Source organism: Canis lupus, chromosome 26 (genome assembly GCF_048164855.1).
Source record: "Canis lupus baileyi chromosome 26, mCanLup2.hap1, whole genome shotgun sequence".
Classification (NCBI taxonomy): domain Eukaryota; kingdom Metazoa; phylum Chordata; class Mammalia; order Carnivora; family Canidae; genus Canis; species Canis lupus.
The window spans coordinates 26,466,417-26,491,636 of record NC_132863.1 but is presented as its reverse complement, the minus strand read 5'-3'; the positions used below and the strand labels follow the sequence as shown (position 1 = coordinate 26,491,636).

Genomic DNA, 25,220 nt, shown 5'->3' with positions numbered 1-25,220 from the left:
GAAGAAACATGTTAAATTTGCAACCTATAGAGAAGATTCTTTGAGATGTAGGCTCTTTGGCAGATTCTTTTCTGGTGATTACTGCTATCCCATGCAATGGAATTAAACACCTAGTCTTCCTTCCAGAGGACATGGGTCTCCTTCCTGGCCCTGGTGATTTTACCCTACAGCCCAAAGGTGGTTCTGCTATAGGAGTGAAAGGGGACTATTTTCAATGGCTAAACCCAGGCCTTATAGTCTTAGCTGTCCTCTGCACCACCAATGTTCCTTTGGCTCATTTCAGGACAGGAGCTGATCCGTCTTGCACTGATCCATTACAAACTCTCCCCTGTCAAGGGCATCAGCTTTATCAGTCACTGGCTTGCCTTCTATCAGGGCCCAGAACTACCCTGTGGGTCAGAGAAATCTTTGCTCACCTGGAGAAGCTGCTGGTTCAGTCCAACCTTATCCAAGGCCAAAGCCTCATTTAAGGCGCTGAGCTTGATGGTTGCAGCCCGAAGATCAGCAACCTCGGCCTTCAGGCTGTTTTCAGAACTTGACAGCTCTGCAACTGACTGTTCTGCCTAAAAACAAAGAGAGTTAAAGGGCTTCCTTGTACCAGCTTTCCTGCCACAGTGAGAAGCTCACATCCCTGCCACCTGCTGCTGTCTTGGTACAGAGATCAGGTAACGCTCCGTTCCTTCCCTTATATTCTAAACAAGTTTTCCCTTCATTCATTCATTCAATCAATCATTCAAACATCAAGAAGAAAGGAGCTCGCAGTATAGAGGGCCAGACAGACACCGAGATGTACAAACAACCATAATTACGATAGCTTCATAAACAATGTAGGCACAAAGTGCTCTGGAAACTCATTCAGTTTTGGGGAGTCAGAAGTGCTTGGGAGAAGAACTGGTAATGAAGGTAGGTATTGAGAGGTGAAGAATAGTACGTGGTTAGAGGGAGAGGAAAGAAGCAATCTAGGCAAAGGGAAGAGTACACGAAAAGCAGTGGAGTCATGAAAAAGCAGGTGAAGATGAGGCTATAATTAGTGCTGTGTGGCAGGAGTCAAGGTGGATAGGGAGTTAGGACAGGATATGGAGACAGGAGGAGCTAGAAATAGTTTGGGGCACATGCAGAGGGGCTTTGAATGTGTCACCAAGCAGTTGCAAAGTAACTGAATGGGTTACAGGAGGGAGACCAACGTAACTGGATTTATACCTTTGAAAACCATTCTAAGGTCAACATAGAGAATACATTGGAAGGGACAGAACCCAAAAGCAGAGGCTAGTAAGGGACGCAGGGAATATGGAAGGTCATGGCTTAAAGGATGAAGAACGAGGCAGGCTGCATGTCCTTTGCCTACAAACACAACTTTCTAAGCCATACACCCCACTTAGCAAACAAGGAATGGAGGCCCACGCACCCTGGCCAGCGCCGCAGTCACTTCTGTTTGCTCTTGCCTCAGCAGCTCCCCTTCCAGGTGACAAGACTCCAGGGCTTCCCGAAGAATGATCAATTCACTGAGTGATTCTGACTGTTTGGCTTCCAGACTTGCTAGTGTCTCCTGACTAAGATGGAAAGGAGAGGAGGCTGGGGTCAATCTCAGGGAGTGGCCACACCCCAAAAGGTAATAGGAGTCAAATTACCTTTGCTATGCAAAAGAAGGAAGAAGGTCTCTAAATTGTTAAGACCTCCATGACATGTAAAGCGAAAAAAGCAAAATATTTGGGAGAAATAAGAATATGCATAGGGGTGCCTGGCCAGCTCAGGCAGTAGAGCATGCAACTCTTAATCTCAGGGTCATGAGTTCAAACCCAATGTTGGGTGTGGAGCGTACTTAAAAAAATAAAATAAAACTTAGTTAAAAAAAGATTACATGTATATATTTGCATAAAGCAGCTGGAAAGATAAACAAGAAAGCAATTTAAGTGGTTGGCTACAGAAGGAAGGGAAATAAGGTGGATGAAGCAGAGAGGAGGATCTCTGTTTGTCTATTTTTTTTTTTAAGAGAAAAAGGGAGAAGAAGGGCAGAGGGGGAGGAAGAGAGAGTCTTAAGCAGGCTCCACGCCCAGCAAGGAGCTTAACACAGGGGTCGATCTCACGACCTTGAGATCATGACCTGAGCCAAAATCAAGAATCAGGAGCTTTAACCAAATGAGCCACCCAGGTGCCCCTGTGTTTGTCTTTTTAAATAGTTTTGACTTTCAGATCATAATAAATATTGATAAATGTATTACTGAATCACACTAATTAAATTTAAAAACATAACTATCGGGATGCCTGGGTGGCTCAGTGGTTGAACGCCTGCCTTTGGTCCAGGGTGTGATCCTGGAGTCCTGGGATCGAGTCCCACTTCGGGCTCCCTGCATGGAGCCTGCTTCTCCCTCTGTCTAAGTCTCTGTCTCTCTCTCTGCCTCTCTGTGCCTCTCATGAATAAATAAATAAAATCTTTACAAAAAAAAAAAACACAACGTTACAATCTTTGTGGATTGTTTATTCTTCTAAAGGTATAGGAGAGACCATTCTTTGTAGGAGTCATGATTCTTATAGCAGTCCTTCAAGATTCTATTATTTGTGCCTACTGGCTGCAAGGAACTAGAGCACAGGAGAGGAGGGGGATATATGGAGGTGAAGAATACAGTCCCTGATACCAGTTACTGAAGACCCACCATCTGCCAGGCTCTGTGCACAAAATGGTGCTCTATTCTTCCCAGTGATCCTTCAAGGTAAATACTATCATCCCTATTTTACAAATAAAGTAATCTGCTCAAATGGTGGAGCCATAATTTTAACCAAACTTTTGCCAGCTTGAAAGTCCTTGCTTTTTCTATGATATTACATAGAAGAATTTACAAATTTGCTACGTCTCTTGATTCTAGAATTCCCTTTCTTAGCCAGTTCATTTCCCATTATTACCTGGGGTAAATCCTACCCTTCAGCCAGCCTGGCCTACTCCGAACATGCCATGAACCTGCATCCTTTTCTTTGCTAATCTGTCCCTTTTGCCCCTCTCCCACTCTCTACCAATCAAAATATGTCAAGGCCCAGCTCAAAGGCCTCTCCTCTGTGAGGCTTTCAATTATTAACTGTCACTCCCAGGCTTCCAAAGGACCCAGCCTGAAGCTCTGTTTCATTCATACTTCATTTGGCCTCATGCCACAGTTCATTGTTTACTTGAACATTAGACTGCAAACTGCTGGCGATCAGGGCCTGTGTCTTATTTGTTTCTGTGCCCCTGCAGTGTCTCAGCCCCTAGGGGTACTCAGAAAAGCCTGGGTGAACTTTCTGTATTTATCCTTCTGCAAAAGAAGGAGCAGTAAGCTAATGTGAACCCACCACAGGCCAAGCTTCAATTTTGACTCTACTTTCTAAGAGATGGGAGTGGATGAAAGAGGGTGTAGAAATGATGGGAAAATCAAGCCCCAGGCAGGAGGGGACCAGTCACACTTACAGGCGCTCCCTTTCACGGACAGCCAGGTGCAGCTCCTCCTGCTGCTCCTCCTTCTCACCCTGAACAGAATCCCCCTGCAACTGAAGCTCCATGTTTGTCCTTCGCAGCCGCCATGCCTCCTGCTCCAGCACCTCCAACTGCTGCTGCAGCTCCTCCCTGGTCTTCTGCAGGAGCTCTCGCTCCCTGAAACGAGACGAGAGATGAGCAAAAACCTTGGAACCTCAAATCCTTCCTGGTAGCAGATATAGGATCAAAGGAAAGAGATGTCCGTTTCTTTTTAAAGATCTCATCTCCCCTTTTGAGCGGGAACCTGTTTGTTTGTTTTATCATCACAAAGATCCAAAACTGAGTAAGCAGGAATAAGCAGAACACAAGACGGCCCTGAACAGCCCTGGGTGGCAGGGAGGGCAGGGTTAGGCAACCAGAAATGTCCAGGAGTGAGTAAATGGCTGGATGAGGACTGAGCCGGGAGGGATGAACAGCCCCCTGCTCACTTGCTGAGAGACTCCACCTCTCCCTGTAGGTCCGAGGTCTGCCCTGCCAGAGTGTCGCGTTCCCCGGTGAGCTTCTGCAGACGCTGTCTTAAGGCCTCACCCTCCTCCTCCCACTGATTATGCTGCTGCCGCAAAGAGCTCATAGCTTCCTGACAGGCCGAAAGCTGCTGCCTTAGGTCCTGGGGAGGGAGGGTGACAAAAGGGAGATGGTGAGCAAGAGGGCAGAGCAAAGGCAGGGTGGCAGAAGCCTGAGAGTGAGGTTAGGCCAGGGGCCGAGGCCTGGTACAAGGGTAAGCTGAGAATAGAGATGCGGCCAGTCGAGGAGACAGAGGATCAGAGATTACTGGGCTTCTGTGGTTCCTGGAGTCTCAGAGTCCATCATCTTTAGACGTGCATTGGGGGGCCGTCACGGAAATGGCTAAGTCTGGCTGGGACCCTTAGAGTCAGGCAACGCTTACTCACGGTCTCCCAGGGCTCCAGTTGCCTATCTTTGCATAGTGCTATATGAAGATAGCATGCAAAGTGAGGTGTACTATTGGGCACAGAGAATGTACCCATTAGCCACAAGTATGACTTGGCAGACACCGAGAGATTCTAATGGGCACCTTGGGAGTACTGACCAAACACCTCATGACTGGTTGACATAGTGGAAGGGACAGTCCAGGCAAGGAGGTTACCTGGGGCACACATCAGTTCAGACACCCACACCCGTGTCTGAGGAGGAATGGTGGTTTCTCACCTGCACAGCCTGGCGTCTTTGAGTCACCACTGAACGCACCAGAGTAAGGGCCTTGTCTGGGTCCTGGGAATCAAACTGGGATGAGAGGCCACTAGGGTCCAATTCTAAGGAGCTGTCTCGACCACAGCCTTGGGTCATACTGTCCCCTTCTTCCACCATGACCTGAAACCCAACACAGCAGAGTCACCACCCTATTGACGAAGGCCTAGAATCCACATAGAAGACTGACACTACATCCTGGACAAACCTGACGTCTTCTTTCTCAGGTCCTCTCCCTTGCACATAAGAGGAGGGTATCTAAGAGCAAAAAGGATTGGTTCCTGGGGCACCAGGGTGGCTCAATGGTTGAGTGTCTGCCTTCGGCTCAGATCATGATCCTAGAGTCCTGGGATGGAGTCCTGCATCAGTCTCCCCATGGGGGAGCCTGCTTCTCCCCCTGCCTATGTCTCTGCCTCTCTCTGTGTGTCTCTCATGAGTAAATAAAATCTTAAAAAAAAAAAAAAAGTATTGGTTCCTCCAACTCCTCACCTTCTGTCACCCAAACCTAGGACTAGCAACAAGGCTAGAGCATTCTGAGGTAATAATAAACGAAGAAATGAAGAAAGAAGAAGATATTGATGTAACAAAGACCAGAGCCCCTGTCCTGAGAAGTACAGCTGGCGATAAGAAGGAGGGCCTGCCTGTTCCAGCAGGCAGTGCTAGCATGTGAATGCTTAGCTACCCCTTAAGGTACCAGTCTTCAGATACACTCAGAGAACTCATTCCTCAAAGACCCTAAGCCCAAACATCTCAGAGAGTGGAAATCTAGGCATGACTAAGAAACACGGAGGCCTAGGGAGGAGTGAGCCATAACCCGGTTCCCACAAACAGAAGGCTTACCAGTACCTGGGTTATATCCCTGATCACCTGCTGTAAAGACAGCTTCTCCTCTTGGGCATTCTTACTGAGAGATGCCTCATGTTCCATTAATTCTGCATGATTTGTCTCCTGAACAGGGAACAAGACAGAGCTGTGAGCAAAACTCTCAGAAGTATCTACCATTTAAGCCCCCAAATCAACCAGAACCTCATTCTGGCTCTGTGGTCAACCCTACTTTTTTCCTTGACCACATATGACTGCTACTGTTGTCCCAGGACTCTGAGAACAGTGTGATGTGGTGATTAAGAGTTCAGAATAAGTGAATCAGAGCTCTAAATTAGACTGCCTCAATTAGAGTTCTCACTCAATCACTTCCTAGTTTGGTAGCCATAGGCAACTGTTTCTTTGAGCTTCTTTTCTCTTTAAAATAGGAATAATTGGGATCCCTGGGTGGCGCAGCGGTTTAGTGCCTGTCTTTAGCCCAGGGCACGATCCTGGAGACCCGGGATCGAGTCCCACGTTGGGCTCCCCGTGCATGGAGCCTGCTTCTTCCTCTGCCTGTGTCTCTGCCTCTCTCTCTCTCTCTATCATAAATTTAAAAACAAAACAAAACAAAAAAAAACACTGTTTAAAAAAATAAATAAATAAAATAAAATAGGAATAATTAACAGCAACTACTTCACAGGTTTGTGTTGAGGCTTAAGTGAAAAGGATGCATGTAAATCACTCAACATAGTGCCTGGCACAAAGAAAATGCTCAATACATGTCAGCTATCACAAAAGAAAGAATGGGAGCTGTCTCTGAACAGCAAATTAATGCTTGAGACCTAAGGCTAGTCCAGAGAAACCCCTAGCCCCAGAGCTAGCAATGAATCTGAAGAAGACTCAAGATTTCCTCAGTTCCTTCTGATCCTATTGTTAGTGAAGGCCTGAAGACACAGACCTGCAACTATGTTTTCTTGGGCCTCTACAAAACTTGAGCCAACATTTATAAATTAATTGAGAGATTCTGAGAGGTTTTATGAATTGAGAAATTCTGACCTTCTGGCTTTTCTCAAAAAGTTAACAGATGGGCCATATCAGGCCCCATTGCTACATGGCAGTAATATCCTGAAGCTGAACACCTCCTCCATGTGAGACACATACTCTTCACCCTCCTGCAGTCCCTACTATACCTCATCGTTTCCTTAATATTGAGATCAAGTGTCCCCTTCTGTCCTCAAAACTAACTATGATAATGCTGGACAACCAGAATCCTTACAACTGAACCCACTTCACTCTTTGGCATTATCTGGGCACTGCGGACATCTGAATTTGCACATTTCTGACCAAAAGGAACCAAAAAAGGCATAAATGACTCTGAATCCCTGCCGATCCCAGCTCAGATAAGACTAGAGGTTTGTACACAGATCATCATTCAGGATCTGCCTAAAAACAGAGATTCTTAGCAATGAAAAGAAATGTAGAATCAAGCCAGAGGTTCTATCTAGTATAACCTTAGAGAGTCCCTTTGATAGTATCTCTGGCAGATGAGAAGCCGAGAAGCCCGTGACACAAACCTCAATCTTCCATAGAACAGACTGGTCAACTACTGAGCAGCTCTTGGTTTTTAATCTCTCACATGTCCCCATCTTTTGCCACTGTGCCTTGTAGTGTATGTTCCACTCTCTCTGATGAGGACCCACTGCATGCATACATCATTGTAATTTCCCCAGGAATATAGTAGGCATGGTACACAGTACTACCAATGAGTGAATAAATTGAATGAGTTAATTACTTTTTCAGATTCAGCCAAAATTTATTTATTTTTTGTTTGTTTGTTTGTTTGTTATTATTAAGGAATATTTAACTGGTCTCCTGCATCATCTGTCTATAGAGGACAAGGAACATATAGGCCCACTCCTAAGTCCTTTCCAGAACAAAAGGTCATGTACCAGGATCTCCACTGTCTCTCTCAGGGCCCCTAACATCTTCTCATACTCTTCATTTTGCTTCCGAGCCTGGATCAGCAGAGCAGAGAGCTCCGTCACCCTGAAGAGAAGAAGAGCACAGCACTGTTACCCAGGAGACTCACCATGGTGGACAGAGCTAATACGCAGCATACCCCAGCCCCAATGGACACTCCCTCTAAAGCCCCCCGAAGCCACCTGGGCACCCCCAGCCCCTGCATTCCCTGGATGCCACACGATGCTATAGCCTTGAACGGGGGGAGGGGGAGGGGAGAGTCAAAAACCACTCAGACACATGCAGGGATTTACCACATCTCAAGACTGGAACACGTGTTTGGGGGCGCGAGAGCTGAGGGAAAGCCCTGGCCCAGGCCCTTCCAGGCCTCGCTTGATCTTGAAGTCAAGCACCCTGAAGCCAATAAGAACATCAGAATTGCCACATGGGACAGTCCCAAGGTCCCTCCAGCCCAAGGGTCTTTCATAAGGAAATCGGAGGGGCAGTTTGGGGGAGATTTTAGTCAACCTCTGTGATACTAACCTCAAGGTTGAGGGAAATCATACAACTCTGTCACTTAATGCTATATCTTGGAGTTTATTACCTGGGATTATATGTGTAGTTAAACAAATATTTCTTTTTCTAAGATTTTCTTTTTTTAGGTAATCTCTACCCCTGGCACGGGGCTCAAACACATGGACCCCGAGATCCAGAGCTGCATGCTCTACCAACTGAGCCAGCCAAGTGCCCCTAAATAAATATTTCTTAAGGGATCCCTGGGTGGCGCAGCGGTTTAGCGCCTGCCTTTGGCCCAGGGCGCGATCCTGGAGACCCGGGATCGAATCCCACGAAGGGCTCCCGGTGCATGGAGCCTGCTTCTCCCTCTGCCTGTGTCTCTGCCTCTCTCTCTCTCTCTGTGACTATCATAAATAAATAAAAATTTAAAAAAAAATTTCTTAAATGAATGTTATCCAGGAGTAAATATTCTTTTTTTTCAAAGTCTTTTTTTTTAATTTTTTCTTAATTTTTATTTATTTATGATAGTCACACAGAGAGAGAGAGAGAGAGAGAGGCAGAGACACAGGCAGAGGGAGAAGCAGGCTCCATGCACCGGGAGCCCGATGTGGGATTCGATCCCGGGTCTCCAGGATCGCGCCCTGGGCCAAAGACAGGCGCTAAACCGCTGCGCCACCCAGGGATCCCTTTTTTTTCAAAGTCTTAATAATTTTATTCTGTACCACCTCTAGGAGCCTTCATTAATTGGATGGCCATTCACTTAATGATTGTGTCTTTTGGGATCCCTGGGTGGCGCAGCGGTTTAGCGCCTGTCTTTGGCCCAGGGCACGATCCTGGAGACCCGGAATCGAATCCCACGTCGGGCTCCCGGTGCATGGAGCCTGCTTCTTCCTCTGCCTGTGTCTCTGCCTCTCTCTCTCTCTCTCTCTGTGACTATCATAAATAAATAAAAATTTTAAAAAAATGATTGTGTCTTTCAACAAACATTCACTGAATGTTACTCTACTGCAAATGAAGTACAAAGCACTGGAGACATAGACTCACTAAGACATAGTCTCTGTCCTTGCCTTTCCAGGACCCAGGCAACCAAAACCAAAACAAACTGCTATTTACATACACCGTCAATAGGTGGTGACACAAACCTAGCCATGGGGTATAAGCCCAAACCTGTCCAGAAATTCAATGGGGCTCTTAGCTTCTGTCCCTGCCCTTTTTACTATTATTTTTTTTTAAATTAATTTAAAAAATAAATAAATAAATAAATTTTAGGGACGCCTGGGTGGCTCAGCGGTTTGGCGCCTGCCTTTGGCCCAGGGCGTGATCCTGGAGTCCCAGGATCCAGTCCCATGTCGGGTTCCCTGAGTGGGGCCTGTTTCTCCCTCTGCCTGTGTCTCTGCTTCTCTCTCTCTCTCTGTCTCTCAAGAATAAATAAATAAAATATTTAAAAAATAAAAATAAAAAATAAATTTTATCATAATCTAAAAAAATAGGAGAACCTAACAACAACAACAAAAGCTAAATAATCAGAAACAGTGAGAGCAATGCTGTAACAAGCAGGTCAAAAGACTACACCTGGGCATAGAAATTTAACAGGCTATTGAGGTCAGAGAAGGCTTCTCAGAACCATGCCTTAATGGATAAGGTGGAGGCAGAAGGGAGGCAAGCATTCCAGGCTAAGGTCAGTATGTACCAAGGCAGAGAGGCATAGAATAGCTTGGCTGTTCTGGGAATGGGAGTAGTTTGGTGTTGAGAGACAACAGTCACAGCTAGCTCTATAAATCAACAGGAGAGAAACTGAACTGCAGAGGGCGGTGACACAGCCCCCCCTGTGGCACTGGGTTCCAGACTGGACTCCCTCTGGCACCTCTCCTTCCTCTCTGGTGGGAGAACGCTCTTCATGCCCCCTACCCCCTGCCAGCTCTATTTCCCTAAGGGAGTCAACACCCTCAGCAACCCCTTCCCAGGACCCCAACCCATCTCACTGATCCTGCAGCTCAGCCTTCTCCAGATCGCCCCGACTCTTCAGCTGTATTAGCTCCTGGCTCCTTTCATGCGCTTCCTTCTCCAGCTCCTGGGTCTTGGTCAGTAGTAGCAGCAGCTGGGTTGGCTCACTCCCATCCCGTCTCCCAGATCCATCCGACTCTCGAGACTGGGTGCCCACAGTCAAGCGCAGACAACATGTCAACAGGGACCCTGAAAGCTTCACATGTTCAGCCTTGAGCTCCGTCAGATCTCTGAGTACAAGCAAGGAAAGAGCAGACTCCAGTAGGGATGGGTGAAGGGAGCTTGGAGATCAGGCCCAGTGAACTCTGAGGAGCAGGTCTGGGGAAAATCCTTTGAATCCAATAATATCATCGCTCCCCACTCACTCTTCCATCCTCTCTACTCCCCACCCCCATTCCCAGCTTCTACAGCAGCCCATGGTCATTAAATCTAGAATCGGTAGGGGCAAACCTCCCTTCCTATCCCCACACTTACCTGTCAGTAGCTGACTTCATCTCCAGGAAGTGGCGTCGGAAGGTCACCACCTCCCGCCACAGACCAAGAAGGCGACCGTGCTCCCCTTTCAGGTAGCCCTTGAAGAACTGTGTATTCAGAAACCCTGGTCATATCAAAGGGCAGAGGACCACCTTTTGCCAGCATAGGAGTCTTGGATTCCTCCTGACAACCCGGGGGAGGGAAGAAGGGGCTTATGATGGCATATGACCTTCCTCTGAGCTGATCAGAAAAAGATAAACAGTAGCTGCCACTGCCATTATCACCAAAGACTCACAATGAGGACTAAGTGACATACCATGTAAATCACCAAGCATGGCACCTGGCACACAGCAAAGGCTCAGGAAATATTAGTTTCCTTTAGCTGGGATCTGAAAATCCACCCAGGTCTGTGTCTGGTCTTTCTTCCCCATTTGGTTTCAACAGCTATCTCCTTAGCATCTAGACATGCAGACCTCCAGAAGAGGGAAGTCAGTGAGCTTTCAGATCCTCCTAAAACCGAAGCTAGCCACACATGCAGGGACAGAGCTGCTCTGAGTGTCATACCACTTGCCAGCAAAACCTCAACTAGGCAGGTAAGGACAGAAGTCAGGCGAGAGCTGAAGCAGGGCAAAGCTGCCCAAAGCTGCCTGCCTGCGTGGGGAGGAGGGTCTTTAGCAACAGCTCAGCCTCTGTGCAGGTCCTGAAGTTAACCCTTCCCAGCACCGACGAGGGCAGTGCCCAGCATGCAAGCCTCCTGTCCAGGAGTAAATATTCTTTTTTTACTGTTCCTCCCACCTCCTGCTCCATCTGCCACTGGCTCTCCTTCCTCCTGAGCTCATCCCGGGCTCGGCTCCAGTCCACTGTCAGGTTTTCCACATCTTCCCGAAGTGCTTTATTCACCATGTCAGCTTTTTCCATGTGCAGCCGAAGCTGGGTGTTCACCTCTGCTAGACTCTCACACCTGCACTGGGGAGGGGCGGGAGCAAGTGCAAAATAAAGGCTTGATCCAACCTTGGACCTCGTGGAGTAAGATGACACACACTGGAATTTTCCATCACCAGGAACTGGAGGGCTAAGGCTGAGGTCTGTGGTTTTAGCCACGTTAGCACTCAGGGCAGGGGTTTGCCCTCAGCCTTCTCAACCCACAGGCCACCACCATCACCCTGGCAGATAACTTGGGGTTCATCACCTCTGTTGTTCCTCCTCCAAACGGACCAGCAACTGTTCCAGGTCTGGCTCCTCCATGCTTTCCCATCTCTGAGGAGTCGGTCCCTTAGTCAGACAGAAACAGGCTTATTGACCTCCAAAGGGAACACCATTCAGACCAATTCCCTGATGCCCCCTTCTGCAGCCACCTGCTTTCTTTTCACGCCTCCTCTCTTGTGTCAGCAAATATGCTCTTTTCTCAATCACTACAGCCTGAAGGTAAATCCATGGCATCCCCTCCTCCCAGAGTGAACCTGTGACATCTGCTCAAACATGGCATTTGGTAGTGAAAAGAGCTTTCAGCCCAAGAAGCATGAGATACAGCTTTCACTAATGGCCTTGACTTCTACTACACTACATTTTTTACCTCAGGAAGTTTTTCAGCTTCTCTGAGCCACAAAGTCTTCACTACAAAATGAAGGAAACACCATTCCTCTAGAAAAGTTGCCTTGTGGATTGAGTGACATCATTATCTGACAATGTCTAATGGTGCCTGGCCTACATAGAATGGTGCTCACTAAGTTTTGGTTCTTTCCTTCCTGAGAGAACTTTTCTGAGGGTAATGTGAGAAGGTGGCGAGAGGGAGCTGGAACAAAGGCAATGGTTTTTTCAAAGTCAGCTCTACCCAGCCAATGGCACAAGTAAATCCCTCTGCCACAAACAAGTTTAGGCCTGCAAAGGTCGGCATCTAAGACAGATAAACACTGACACCTTCTGGAGGAAAAATGCATTTCTTCCCTCTGATACCATATCCTTTCCAGTCTGATTAAATCTCCTGAAGCTGCATTTTGTCTTTAGAGAGCCAAGGGTTGGCGTCTGACAGGCCTGGAATAGCCAGTCCAACGAAAGTATCTGTGTGATAAAGCTCTCAGGGGCTGAAGACAGACTTCCACCGAACACCGCCTTATCAGACCACAACCTCCCTCAGTCAGCAAACAGGGCTGTCCTTACAGGTATATTCAATGAGGGCACAGGGGGAACACAGAACAGCCTCACTCACCCCAGTGGCTTCCAGCTGCTTCTCCAGCTCTTGGCACCAGGTCCGGTACTGCAACACCTGAGGCAAACAGAGCAGGATGTGGTGATGGTCATGGCTGGTATAAAAAGCCCAAACGAAAGGTCCTGGAGGATTTGGGGCAAATCTGCTGTGAACAGGGTCTAGGTGGTAACAGTGGGGTAAGTCCATACATCTTATCATTTCTACTTGGTCAGTTAAACATACTCTCTGTGCCTATTGGCTTTGGAACCAGAAAACACAGGGCCAGGTCCTAGCTCTAGCCTAGGAGAACACAGACAACTAATTTAGCCCTTGTGACCATCATCTTTAAAAACGACAGGATATACATCTCATGGAGTAGTTGTGAGCATCACAGGAGAGGCTGTTTAGGGACATTCCCACCACATGGTTCTGTCTCCTAGAACCCTTATCCCACATTACACTCAGCATTCATTTGGCAGTGTTCTCTTTGCCTTCCTGCAAGGGTAGCTGCCTCACCTTGGCCTGCAGCTTCCTCACGAGGGTTGCTTGCCTCTGCTGGGCCTCCTGGGAGTTCTTCAGCTTCCGCCAGGAGGCTGCTTGGTTCTCTGCCATCTGCTGCTGTAGTGCTAGTACTTGCTCCTCCAGCACCAACTGCAGTGACTGGGGCTTCATATTGTTCAACCCAGGGCCTCGCGTCTCCATGGGAGCACCAAACAGGTAAGCTCACAATCCCTTATCTGGCCAGAGGCTGTTCACTCCTAGTAAAGTCTCTAATCATTGCTGTGCCACGTGGAGTGCCTCTTGAGCTGGGGACGAAAGCACACAGAGGAGTTGAAAAGAATGTCTAGGTGATTCAAATTTACTCACCAAATATGGGATCCCTGGGTGGCGCAGCGGTTTGGCGCCTGCCTTTGGCCCAGGGCGCGATCCTGGAGACCCGGGATCGAATCCCACATCGGGCTCCCGGTGCATGGAGCCTGCTTCTCCCTCTGCCTGTGTCTCTGCCTCTCTCTCTTTCTCTCTGTGTGACTATCATAAATAAATAAAAATTAAAAACAAAAAAAAAAACAAAAAAAAAACAAATTTACTCACCAAATAGTAGGTCTGGCAAAGCTGGGTTGGACAAAGTAAGTGGGTTCCTTTATTACAGGACCCATCAGAGCCTTTAAAATACTAACATGGGGGCAGCCCTGGTGGCTCAGCGGTTTAGTGCCGCCTTCAGCCCAGGGTGTGATCCTGGAGACCCGGGATCGAGTCCCGCGTCGGGCTCCCTGCATGGAGCCCGCTTCTCCCTCTGCCTGTGTCTCTGCCTCTCTCTCTCCTCTCCGTGCTTCTCATGAATGAATAAATAAAATATTTTTAAATAAATACATAAATACATAAATACATAAATACATAAATACATAAATAAATAAATAAATAAATAAAATACTAACATGGACCCTAACCTCTAAGTGGCGTGAGAGCTAAGTATCACTTCCAAATCTATTGGGAACCATTAGACAAGCTCACAGGACCAATGTTTCCTTCTGGGACTCTGCACTAGATCAAGAGCTCCTGGTTTACCACTGCATCCCTAGTGCCTGGCAGAGAGCCTAATAAACATCTATGGGATAAATCCCTGAAGGTATTTCTAGTCTAGCAGAGGAGAAGGACACAATCACAACACAATGTGGTATATGTAATCGTAACAGAAGCAGTATAGAACAGTAAGAGAAAATAGTGGAAGGGCATTAAACCTAACCTGCTGGTCTGTGAACTGTGCAAATCATCATCATCATAATTAATCCTTGTCATAATTAATCCTGTCATAATTAATCCTTGACCTGTCTACATGTCAGTCACAGTTAACTGCTTTACCTGTACTATGTTATTTTGTCATCACAAGAATCTTGAAACCTTCCAATGCCTTTCTATCACATTTCAGTGTAGGTAATACTACAACTGTTTGTACGTGGATGAAGAAGCGGAGGCTTACAAAGGTTACACCTCAGTTAAGAAATTAGAAAGGTTAAACAAAAGTTGTCCAAATTCATACAATTGGCATTTGGTTGATTAGGGATTTGAATACAAGCAAGTTTGACTCTCTGAAAAAGAAATGGAGTAGCAGGCATTTCAGGCAGGAGATCCATTAAGAGAGAGGGGGTGGGGGATGAGCAATCAGCTTCAGCAGGATAGTAAACATCCTCACCCAGCAGAAGCTGGGCCAAATCAGGGCAACCTGTCACCCACAGGGGCGGAGGGGAGATGGGGAGAGCAGGGACGCCAGCTTAACCAGAGACCTTGAGAGATCCCCAGGAGAGGGGAAAGCACAGTGGTCAGGAAGAGTTTGGAATGCCAGTTCAAGCTCTGCCTCTAATGGGTTCTGTGATCTCAGACATACCACTTCTCTTTCAGCCCCTTATCTAAATATGAGGGCTACCAGCCATGTGACCTCTGAGTTTCTGAGGCCTCTAAAACACACAATAACCTGGGAGGAGGTGGGTAGGTTAGAGTTCTCATTTAATTAACCCTGAGGCATAACCCCAAAAGGGTTAAGGAATATTTGTTTTTCCAATTACCTATCAAGAAAATAGAATATTAGATTATTAGATTATTATTAGATATTATTAGATTATTAGAATATTAGAGATGCCCTCTTGGTCCAGCCAGCAGCCCATCTGAAGAAAGCGGTATATAGAGCAAATGCAAATCTAACATTTCCATATACAGTGGGAGTTTCAAGGCCCCAAATCCCTTTAATGCACTAAACTGTTGATTTCCTACATCCTGGCTCAAATGCCACCCCCTATCATGTCATCCCAGATATACCCAGGAAGAGTTAATCACTTTTCTAGCTATGTATATGACATTATTACACATAAGAAATTTATACATATTTAACTGTATATATAACATATAGAGTCTAAATTACATTTGACTAAATTACATTTTATCATTATTATTTATCTATCTTCTCTACTAATCTGTAAATTCCTCAAAAGCAAAAGCTATCTAATTCATTTTGGTCATTAGTAGGTTGAAGAAATCCATGTAGGCCTCTACTCCAGGCAAGTCTAAATCCTTGGCAGAGGTTACAAGTGTGGCCTGCTGGTTCTTTTCAACCATTATGTGGCCTATATCAAGCTTTTAAGAATTCAAAGTAGGTACAAACATTTACCAGTGGGAGAATGCATGTAAAAATAAAATCTTATTTCTGAGGGTGCCTGGGTTGATGGAGCGTTCGTCTGACTCAGGTTTCAGCAGAGGTCATGATCTAGGAGTCATGGGATTGAGCCCTGTGTCTGTCTCTGCACTCAGCAAGGACTCTGCTTCAGATTCTCTCCTTCTACCCTCCCACTCATGCTCAAGTGCTCTCTCTCTCTCAAATAAATAAATATATAAATCTTTAAAAAACAATTCTTATTTCTGGCTCTTTTGGAGAATCCGAGTATCTAGCAAACTGTGACCTGTATTCCTACAAGGCAACAACCAGCTGCAGTTACATGTGTCTTCCCCCTTAGACAGGACATATTCTCGTTAGTTTACCAGTCTCTACCCCCAACACACCATCCCCCAGCCCCAGCCTATTCTCTCCCTCACGCTGATAGCAGATTTTAGTTGTCATTGATCGTTGAACTTGTGCTATTGCTTTTCTTATAGGAGTTACAGAAGAAAACTCAGTTTACTAATTTACATTACCTCCTGGACAACAGAAGACAGCTGAGTTTGTAGAGCTTGAAGTAGACCATAAGGAAAATGCATCAAGTAAGAAGAGTAGAATGGCACCAACACCGCAGGCTGCCTCTTCCTAGCCTCTAACCTGAATGAGCAGTCTTCCCTCACACTCCAAAGATCTTCTTTTTCTGCTCTTCCTTTCCACCAGGGCTGTGTCAACCAGCTCACTGTGTCTCTGTTAAATGATGGCTCAGTCTCTCTCTGCTAGTAGGAGGCACAAACTTGCTGGGAAACCACTCTTGCTGCCAACACTGCCAGCAACAAGAGCAGCTCTGAGTTGCTTCAAGGTTCAAGGGACTTGATGGGCCTTTTCTCTAATCCTATTAGGGCTGCTCTGGGCTGGGCTGGGCTTTTGCATGTGCTGGGCGTCTGAGAGGCCTCTCCTCCTCCTTTGAATTCCTCCTCCCTCCTCCCCTCACCCCCTTGATATTTGGTTGAACCATAGAAAGTTGTCAATATTTGCCCATTTTTTAACCTACAAAAATGATAATGTCATATAGTTCAGCCTATATCTCTACAGGTAGCTCTGCCACAGTCCCCAGAATTCTCTTACTAAACCATCTCTTAGGATGAGGCTAAGGCTGCTCTTAACACATAGGGGTACTTCGGTGGCTCAATCAGTTAACTGTCCGACTCTTGGTTTTAGCTCAGGTCATGATCTCATGGGTCGTGAGATCAAACCCCAAGTCCTACTCCAGACTCCAAGGGGAGTCTGCTTCCTTTCTCTCTCTCCCTCTCCCTCTCCCCCTACTCACATGTGCTTTCTCTCTAAAATAAATAAATCTTTTTTTAAAAAAAGAAGGCTGCTGTTAACATGTATACATTATTTGGGAAGGTGATAGTAATACTTCAGTAAATAAGTGGAATTATATCAGAATTACATAATTATTTTACTTCAACTGATAACTCAAAAATTTTAGAGCTATTTAAAAATTTAGTTGAGGGATGCCTGGGTGGCTCAGCGGTTGAGCATCTGCCTTCGGTTCAGGGCATGATCCTGGGGTCCCAGGATCGAGTTCTGCATCGGGCTCCCCGTATGGAGTCTGCTTCTCCCTCTGCATATGTCTCTGCCTATCTCTCTCTGTGTGTCTTTCATGAATAAATAAAAAATTTTAAATGTACTTTAAAAAATAATAATAAATCAAAATTTAAAAAAATAAAAATTTAGTCCAATCCTTCCATTTTACAGATAAGGAAACTGAGGACTCCAGAAATGCAGTAACTTTATTTTTTTTATGTTTTGTTTATATGCCCCATTTACCTCAAAAAATGATTTGGAACTGTAGCAAATGTACCATATGAACATAAGATGTTACTAATAGGGGAAATGGGGTACAGGGCATATGGGAACTCTTTGTATTACGCAATTTTTCTATAAACCTAAAATTGTTCTAAAAAAATTTATCTTAAAAATGATTTGAGGGGCACCTGGGTGGCTCACCAGTTGAGCATCTGCCTTCAGTTCAGGGTGTGATCCTGTGGTCCTGGGATGGAGTCCCACATCAGGTTCCCCACAGGGAGCCTACTTCTTGCTCTGCCTAGGTCTCTGTCTCTCTCTGTGTCTCTCAAGAATAAATAAATAAAATATATTTTTTAATGATTTGGGGGATCCCTGGGTGGCTCAGCAGTTTAGCGCCTGCCTTTGGCCCAGGGTGTCATCCTGGAGTCCCGGGATCGAATCCCACGTCGGGCTCCTGGCATGGAGCCTGCTTCTCCCTCTGCCTGTGTCTCTGTTTCTCTCTCTCTCTGTATCTCTCATGAATAAATAAATAAAATCTTTTTTTAAAAAATTTGAAGTGTTTTAGGATTAAAACAAAAAAAATCCCCATAAAACTTAAATTCATTAGGGAGTGGAGGCACCTGGGTGGCTCAGCAATTGAGCGTCTGCCTTTGGCTCAGATGGTGATCTCAGGATCCTGGGATCAAGTCCCATATCAGGCTCCTCTCAAGGAGCTTGCTTCTCCTGCCTATGTCTCTGCCTCTCTGTGTCTGTAATAAATAAATAAATAAATAAATAAATAAATAAATAAATAAATAAATAAATAAATAAAATTTTTTTTTTCTAGAGAGGGAATGAACAGAGAAAAATTACATCAGGGATCTTTCTGAAATTGAGATTTAGTTCTGAGCTTTCTCAAGATGCAGTTCAGCACTGTTTTATTAACACTGTCAGATCTACCAGAGAACAAACTAGCAGAGTACCAAAAGACAGGCAGGTTTCAGTATCCCCCCAGACAAAGAAAAGGTCAGTAGTTGGCAAATGGTAACAGACTGGATCTCATTCACGTGAGATAATGGATGTCAGTGTGCTTTGCAAACTGCAAAGCACTGAATAGACAGGAAAAGGAAAAAGAGTCACTTCTTTTATGCATTCATCTTTTATGAATTAAATTATCCCATAAACACTCATGAATTGGAACTCCGTTCCTGGCAGTCGGTCACAGACAGGAACAAGACTGACCTCCTTTTGCTAGGAACCAGACCAGAAGGGTAGTAACCTCTGAACTGAGGGAAAGTAACAGAGAGTGATATACATTATGTTTAGTCCCCCTCACCCCAAATTCCAAAAGGGGTATTTAAATAAAGTTTAATATAGAAATGACACCACCTAGACTCGGAGGTATATATACTGCAAGGACTAGGATGGGGACTAGTATCATTAAATAGAATTTGTCACTTAAAGCAAAAAAGAAAAAATGCTTGAAAGGCACAACATTTTACTTCCTGAGCAAAGAAACTACATATATTTGTCTGCAGAAACAATTTCTGTTTCTTATTCCACACACAAAAATGTTGCATGTTTTCTGCCTCCAGTATGCCATGGCACCCGTGAAAAACCTTGTGGCAAGGGGGTGGTTAAGAAAAAAGAGGTGAGTTCTGAGGTTTACCCTTTACTTGCACCCACCCTGTAAAAGATGGAATCAGGCAGGCTCCAATTTTGAGCACTTTCTTCAAGAGAGAATCAAAGTGAATGGAAAAGCTGGGAATCTCAGTGGAGGTGTGGTAACCAAGAGCAAGATTACTGTAATTTCTAAGGGGACTTTTTCCAAAAGGTATTTGAAATATCCCACCAAAAAATATTTGAAGGAGAATAATCTACATGATTGGTTGCGTTACTTCCAGATTAACCAGGATTGGGAGAGGAGGAAGATGAGGATTAAAACTCGTTTATCTGGAATATTTTGTATGAGTTCCTGAATAAAACTTGGGAACAACAACAAAAAAATTAGTATGCAGCCCCTTCCGTAAATTTGCCAAGCGAGGTCTTTCTCTTTTCTCCTCCCACCTCTCCAGCCTCTCCTTTTAGTCTCCTTTTCTGGTTTTTCATCTTCTCCATAAGGTTGGAGGCCCTAGGGCTCAGGCTTCAGACCTCGCCTCCATCTACATTCATTTCCTGGGCAACCTCATCCAGTTTCATGACTTACAATGGCACCATGACTCCCCATGGTGCCTCCCCAGCCCACACTTCCCTCTGGAAAGTCACACTCCTAGAGTAAACCAGACACCTATTTATCTTATCCACATGGGTGTCTAACAGGCAGCTCAAAGTTAACCTGTCCAAAAGTGAACTTCTGCTCCTCCAATCTTCCCCATTTCAGTAAATGGCAATTCCATCCTTCTGGCTGCTCAAGCCCAAAGCCTGGGGTCTTATGTACTCCATTCTCTCACACGCTGTAACCAATCTACTGGCAAATCCTGTTGGCTCTTCCAGATTGTATCACTTTTCAATCCCTCACCACCACCATCCTGAGGCAAGCCACTCTCTCTTGCCTGGAGTGGTGGCTTTAAGGTATGCCCACGAATTCTTTGTTATTCCTTCAAGAGGCGGAGCCTAATTCTCTCTCCCGGAGTAGGAACTGGAATAAAGTTAATGAAGCTGAATAAAGTAGAAATGACTTCCAAGAAAAGGTCATAAAAGACACCACAGCCTCTCTCTCTCTTTTCACTCCCTCTACCACGTCCTAAGGACATTCAGGCAGCCCTGTGAAAAGGCCTAGCAGTAAGGAAACATCTTGGGAGCAAAGCAGCCATCAACTTGACTGCCATCTCCTGAGAGATCCTAAGCCAGAAACACTTGGCTAAGTTCCTCCTGGCCTTCTTTTTTTAAGGTTGACTTATTTATGTTGAAAAACAAAGAGTGAGCATAAGCGGGAAGGGAAGAGGGGGTAGGAGAGAGAATCCCAAACGTGGAGCCCGACATGGGACTAGATCCCACAACCTTGAGGTCACAACCTGAGCTGAAATCAAGAATCAGATGTTTAACCTGACTGTGCCTCACTCCTAGATTTTTTTTTTTTAAGATTTTATTTTTTATTTATTCAGAGAGGGAAAGACAGAGACACAGACAGAGGGAGACGCAGGCTCCATGCAGGGAGCCGGATGTGGGACTCCATCCCGGGTATCCAGGATCACACCCCAGGCTGCAGGTGGCGCTAAACCGCGCGCCACCGGGGCTGCCCTAGATTTTTTTTTGAAGATTTTATTTTTGAAGATTTATTTGAGAGAGAGAGCACAAGCAGCAGGGACAGGCAGAAGGAGAGGGAGAAGCAGACTCCCCACTGAGCAGTGAGCCTGATGCAGGACTCCATCCCAGGACCCTGGGATTGTGACCTGAGGCGAAAGCAGACGCTTAAGGGACTGAGCCACCCAGGTGCCACTCACCCTGCTCCTAGATTTCTAATCCACAACTGTATGAGATAATAATTGCTATTTCAAGCTGCTAAATTTGGGGATGATTTTTTTCCCCAGCAATAGAGAATACATTTAGATTACTGCAAAAGCTCCCTAGACAGCTGAGATGCTTCCACCCTTGCTTCTAAAATTTGTTCCTTCTCAACAGAGTAATCAGAGTGATCCTTTTAAAACAGTGACAGATTATGCAACTCAGAACCCTCCAATGGCTACTCAGAGTAAAAACCAAAATCATCCTCATGGCCTACAGGCTCCTAATTATTTGATCCTAGCCTCCAATCATTTTAATTCCATTTCCTACTCCTCTCCAGTCACACAGCCTTCCTTGCTGCTTGTGCTTGGGAACGCACCAAACTACCCACTCTTTTCTGGGCCTCTTCTTCCAGTTAGTTATCTTGATTCGCTTGCTCCCTTACCACCTTCAGGTCTCTGTTCAACCATCACCTTCTCAGTTAAAGTTGCTCCCTAACCACTCAATATAAAGTACCACTGGTGTTATCTGTCCCTATCTGATTATTATGTGTAATATACTTATAAGAACACTTGCAAGAATAGTTTTATTGACTGCTATATCCCCAGCTCCTAAAACAGTGCCTGGCATATAGCAGCTACTCATTAAATATTTGACTGAATGAAAGAATATAAGGCATTAGGTAATATGATCCACATCACCAATGGTCTTACAAAATGCTGAAAGCTCTATAACCTCCTAAAAGGTAAAAAACAGATCATGTAGCTTATATAGCACTTTACTCCCAAAACAATTATTTGCAATCTTCACAAAAAAACCTTTGAGATCATTGTCTTAATTTTGCAGACAAGAAAACAGACTCAAAAAATGGAAGAGACATAAATGATTTATAGCTGAGCAAACATGTAACCCTAATCTGCTTCCAAACTCTAGGGTTAATCTATTACATTAAAGTGCCTCCTAAATCATGAAGTACAAAAAAATCACATCTCTGTGAGAGGTACTTCCTAAAGGCTGTGAAGTGATGAGGTCTAGGTCTGCAGCTCTGGCAGCAAAGGAGCAAAGAAAGGTAGAGTGTGCCTGAACAAACAGGGCTGGCAGTAGGTTCTAGCGCCGGTTTTGTCAGGAACTCTATATGTAATTTGGGAACAACAATTCTCCTTTCCAAGCCTTCTCAATCAAATGCACATCATAAGCGTGTGGTTAAAGTAAAAAACAATCCAATAGACATTTATCAAACCCAAAGGCAGTTTGTGAAATTATCACATGCTCTGGGAACAGACATCCTAGAATTCACTGCCCAGCTCCACTCATTAGTTGTGGAACTCTAGGCAAAATGATCTTGTAATGCCTGTTTCTTCATGCATAAAATGTGAAGACGTAACAACCCGCTTCATGAAATTACTGTGAGGATTAAGCGGGCCTTCCCATGTAATGCATTTAGTAGCACTTGACGCTTCGTGACTGTTTAGGATATATTATTATTTATCATCATGTGCCGGACCCCGGAATAATATAGAGACGAAAAAGGCATCACGGCCCAACTGCACGGCTGTACAAGAGCCACAGGAAAAATCACTCGGTGCAACGGGTTAAAGAACCGAGCAGTGGGAGGAACGGCGCTTGCAGAAAGCGGTCGGGAAAGATTTCCAAGGAAGCGACATTTGAAGAACCAGAGTTCCCGAGCTCCCGAGCGGGGCGGCGGGTGGGACTGCGCTTTAGGACAGATCACGTGCCAAGCCCCAAGGGCAGAGGGAGCCGCAAAATTCTGGGAGCGAGACGCGCAGCAGAGCACAGCGCCTTTTCCTGATACTCCCGGACTCGGCAGCCCTGGGGTACGAGGGTCGGGAGGCTCCCTTTCTCCGCGGATTGGAGCCCAGCGTGGTGGCCGCGGCTGGACGCGGGGGCAAGCGGCGGGAATCCGAGGATGGGTCCCAGACCGCCTCTGGGCCTCGGGTTCCTCCCGGGAAACGGGAGGCCGCTGCTCCAACGGGATTCCCTAAGGCGCCCTGGGCGGGCGGGCCTCTGGGCCTTGGACCGTTAACCCGGGCACCTCCCGCCTGCCCCTGAGGCCCCACCTCACCACGCTCGACTCCCGCGATTTCCAGCGTGATCCTCGGCGCGGGAGTGGGAGACGCAGCCACTAAGGCCCGGCCGGGGGCGGGGGGCAGGGGGCGGAGGGCGGGGGCCCAGCGCCCGCCCGCGGCCCAGGCCCCGCCCCCAGGCTCCCGCCCCGGCGGCGGCCCCGCCCCCCGAGCAGGGAGCCCTGCGGCGGATAGCGCCGCTTGAGGGGGGCCTGCCGCCATGTTGAGTACTGGCAGCCGACTTACTGGAGTGGCCCGGAAGGAACAGTGGGATTACACTAAGACACGTAAGATTCCCTGGCCAGAAACGAGGACAGCCAGGGTTGCTGGATTCGAGCAAGGGAAGTCTTGGTAACAGAAAGATCTTGCCCTCAACCATCATCCTCTGGGCTTCGAGACTACACTGCGCATGTGTGTGGGGCCTTGTTCTTCGTGCGCCTGCTCGCTGCTCCACCCACAAATCCGAATACAATTAGCAACTGCGTGAGCGGTGGGGGAATCTGCTTCTGGGTCTGGAGAAAATCTACCCGTCGACCAGTTCTAGGGTTTTCCAGCGTTCAGACCTCCAACCTCCGAGCAGCCTCAGGCCACACAACACTCCTAGCATACTTAGTGTCGTTTGGACACACGGCACTGTTTCTCACTTACGTCTTGCACCGAGTGGTCCCTGCCCGAGTGTCTTACATCCTTCCAGAGAACTGCAGTTTGTCTAATTTTCTATGTAAGCCTGACTTCCAGACGACTCTGGGACACCTGGGTGGCTCAGCGGTTTAGTGCCCGCCTTCGGCCCAGGGCGTGATCCTGGAGTCCCAGGATCGAGTCCCGCAGCTCCCTGCACGGAGCCTGCTTCTCCCTCTGCCTGTGTCTGCTTCTCTGTATATCTCATGAATAAATAAATAAAATCTTAAAAAAAAAAAAAAAAAGGACTCTCTCTTACCTCTATGACCCAGGTGTTATTTCATAGCCTTTTGATAATCTTAAACTATCAATCAAAACATTTTCTTGGAGTTGTAAATTTCATTTATCTGTCTCTTTACCACTCAGTGGTTCTAAATTTTTAGTTGGGATTAAAAAAAAAAAAAAAAAAAAACCCTGGGAATTTCTTAGAAGTGTAAAGTCTTGGATTCTACTCCTAGAGAGTGGGTAAAACCAAGGGTGGAGTCCTGGAATTGGCATTTTAGCAAGTACCTTACGTGCATTGGAACATACTTGAAAAGCTTTGCATAAGACTGTGTATGTCTACGACCTAGAACAATGCCTGGTACAAGATAGGTGCTCAGTAAGTACTGAGTGAATAGAGGAGTGGTTGGATGGACAGTAGGAGTGAAACAATCTGCAGCCAAAGAACATGAGAAGCAAATACTTTGATAAGAGCTATACTGTATCTTTTCTCCTATAAGAACAAAAAAGTTCTTTTTAAAAAAAAAATTATTCACTTATTCACGAGACACACACAACACAGAGAGAGGCAGAGACATGTGCAGAGGGAGAAGCAGGCTCCATGCAGGAAGCCCGACATGGGACCCGAACCGGGGTCTCCAGGATCGCATCCTGGGCTGAAGGTGGCGCTAAACTGCTGAGCCAGCAGGGCTGCCCAAACAAAAAAGTTCTTAACAGTTACTTTGAGAAAAAGAAAAAGTGGGGGGAACGGGAGAAGGGAGAAGACCCCAATTCAGAAAAGCAAACTAGGGAGAGAAAAAGAAACATCACAGACATGGAACAGAGAAAAAGATGCAAACCTGGAATCCAACCCAGAGAAATACTCCTGCAACAGGTACTGTCACTGTGCAAGAATGTTCACTACAACAGGATTTGGAATGGAGAGAAAAGAAACAACCTCTTTGCCTCCGGGCCTTTGCATATACTATGCCTTCCATCTAGACTGGTTTTCCCCCCATCTCTAAGCTTAACTGATATCTTCCCCTCCTTCAGGCCTCAGCTTAAATGATACTTCCTCAGCTAGGTCTTCCCTGACTATGCTATTTAAAATAATACCCTATTATTTTCTATCACAATACTCTTGTTTCTTTCACAGCATTTTCCACTTATTATAATTTTTTGTTTACTTATTTCTTCCCATATAAAGTTTAAGCTTCCTAAGGACAGGAG

The 25,220-nt window shown here is 46.1% G+C and overlaps 1 protein-coding gene across 14 annotated transcripts in view; it reads right to left on the bottom strand.

Annotated features, from left to right (window-relative positions):
• CEP250 (centrosomal protein 250) overlaps positions 1-24,029 on the bottom strand; it is a 49,886-nt gene extending 25,857 nt beyond the window's left edge. For 6 of the 14 annotated variants that reach the window (XM_072800736.1, XM_072800742.1, XM_072800740.1 and 3 more), the window contains exons 1-14: positions 23,106-23,205; positions 13,164-13,453; positions 12,669-12,725; positions 11,652-11,734; positions 11,258-11,423; positions 10,463-10,569; positions 9,967-10,218; positions 7,459-7,555; positions 5,546-5,653; positions 4,667-4,828; positions 3,928-4,106; positions 3,434-3,616; positions 1,406-1,550; positions 417-563 (exon numbers count right to left, since the gene is read on the bottom strand). In XM_072800736.1, coding sequence (XP_072656837.1) covers positions 417-563; positions 1,406-1,550; positions 3,434-3,616; positions 3,928-4,106; positions 4,667-4,828; positions 5,546-5,653; positions 7,459-7,555; positions 9,967-10,218; positions 10,463-10,569; positions 11,258-11,423; positions 11,652-11,734; positions 12,669-12,725; positions 13,164-13,349 — 1,872 coding nt within the window. In that variant the 5' untranslated portion in view covers positions 13,350-13,453; positions 23,106-23,205. Of the gene's footprint in view, positions 1-416; positions 564-1,405; positions 1,551-3,433; positions 3,617-3,927; positions 4,107-4,666; positions 4,829-5,545; positions 5,654-7,458; positions 7,556-7,782; positions 7,883-9,966; positions 10,219-10,462; positions 10,646-11,257; positions 11,429-11,651; positions 11,735-12,668; positions 12,726-13,163; positions 13,454-23,105; positions 23,206-23,357 lie in introns of those variants that run through there. The other 8 variants (XM_072800739.1, XM_072800741.1, XM_072800738.1 and 5 more) reach the window with 7 other exon arrangements.
• Between the last annotated feature and the right edge of the window lie 1,191 nt (positions 24,030-25,220).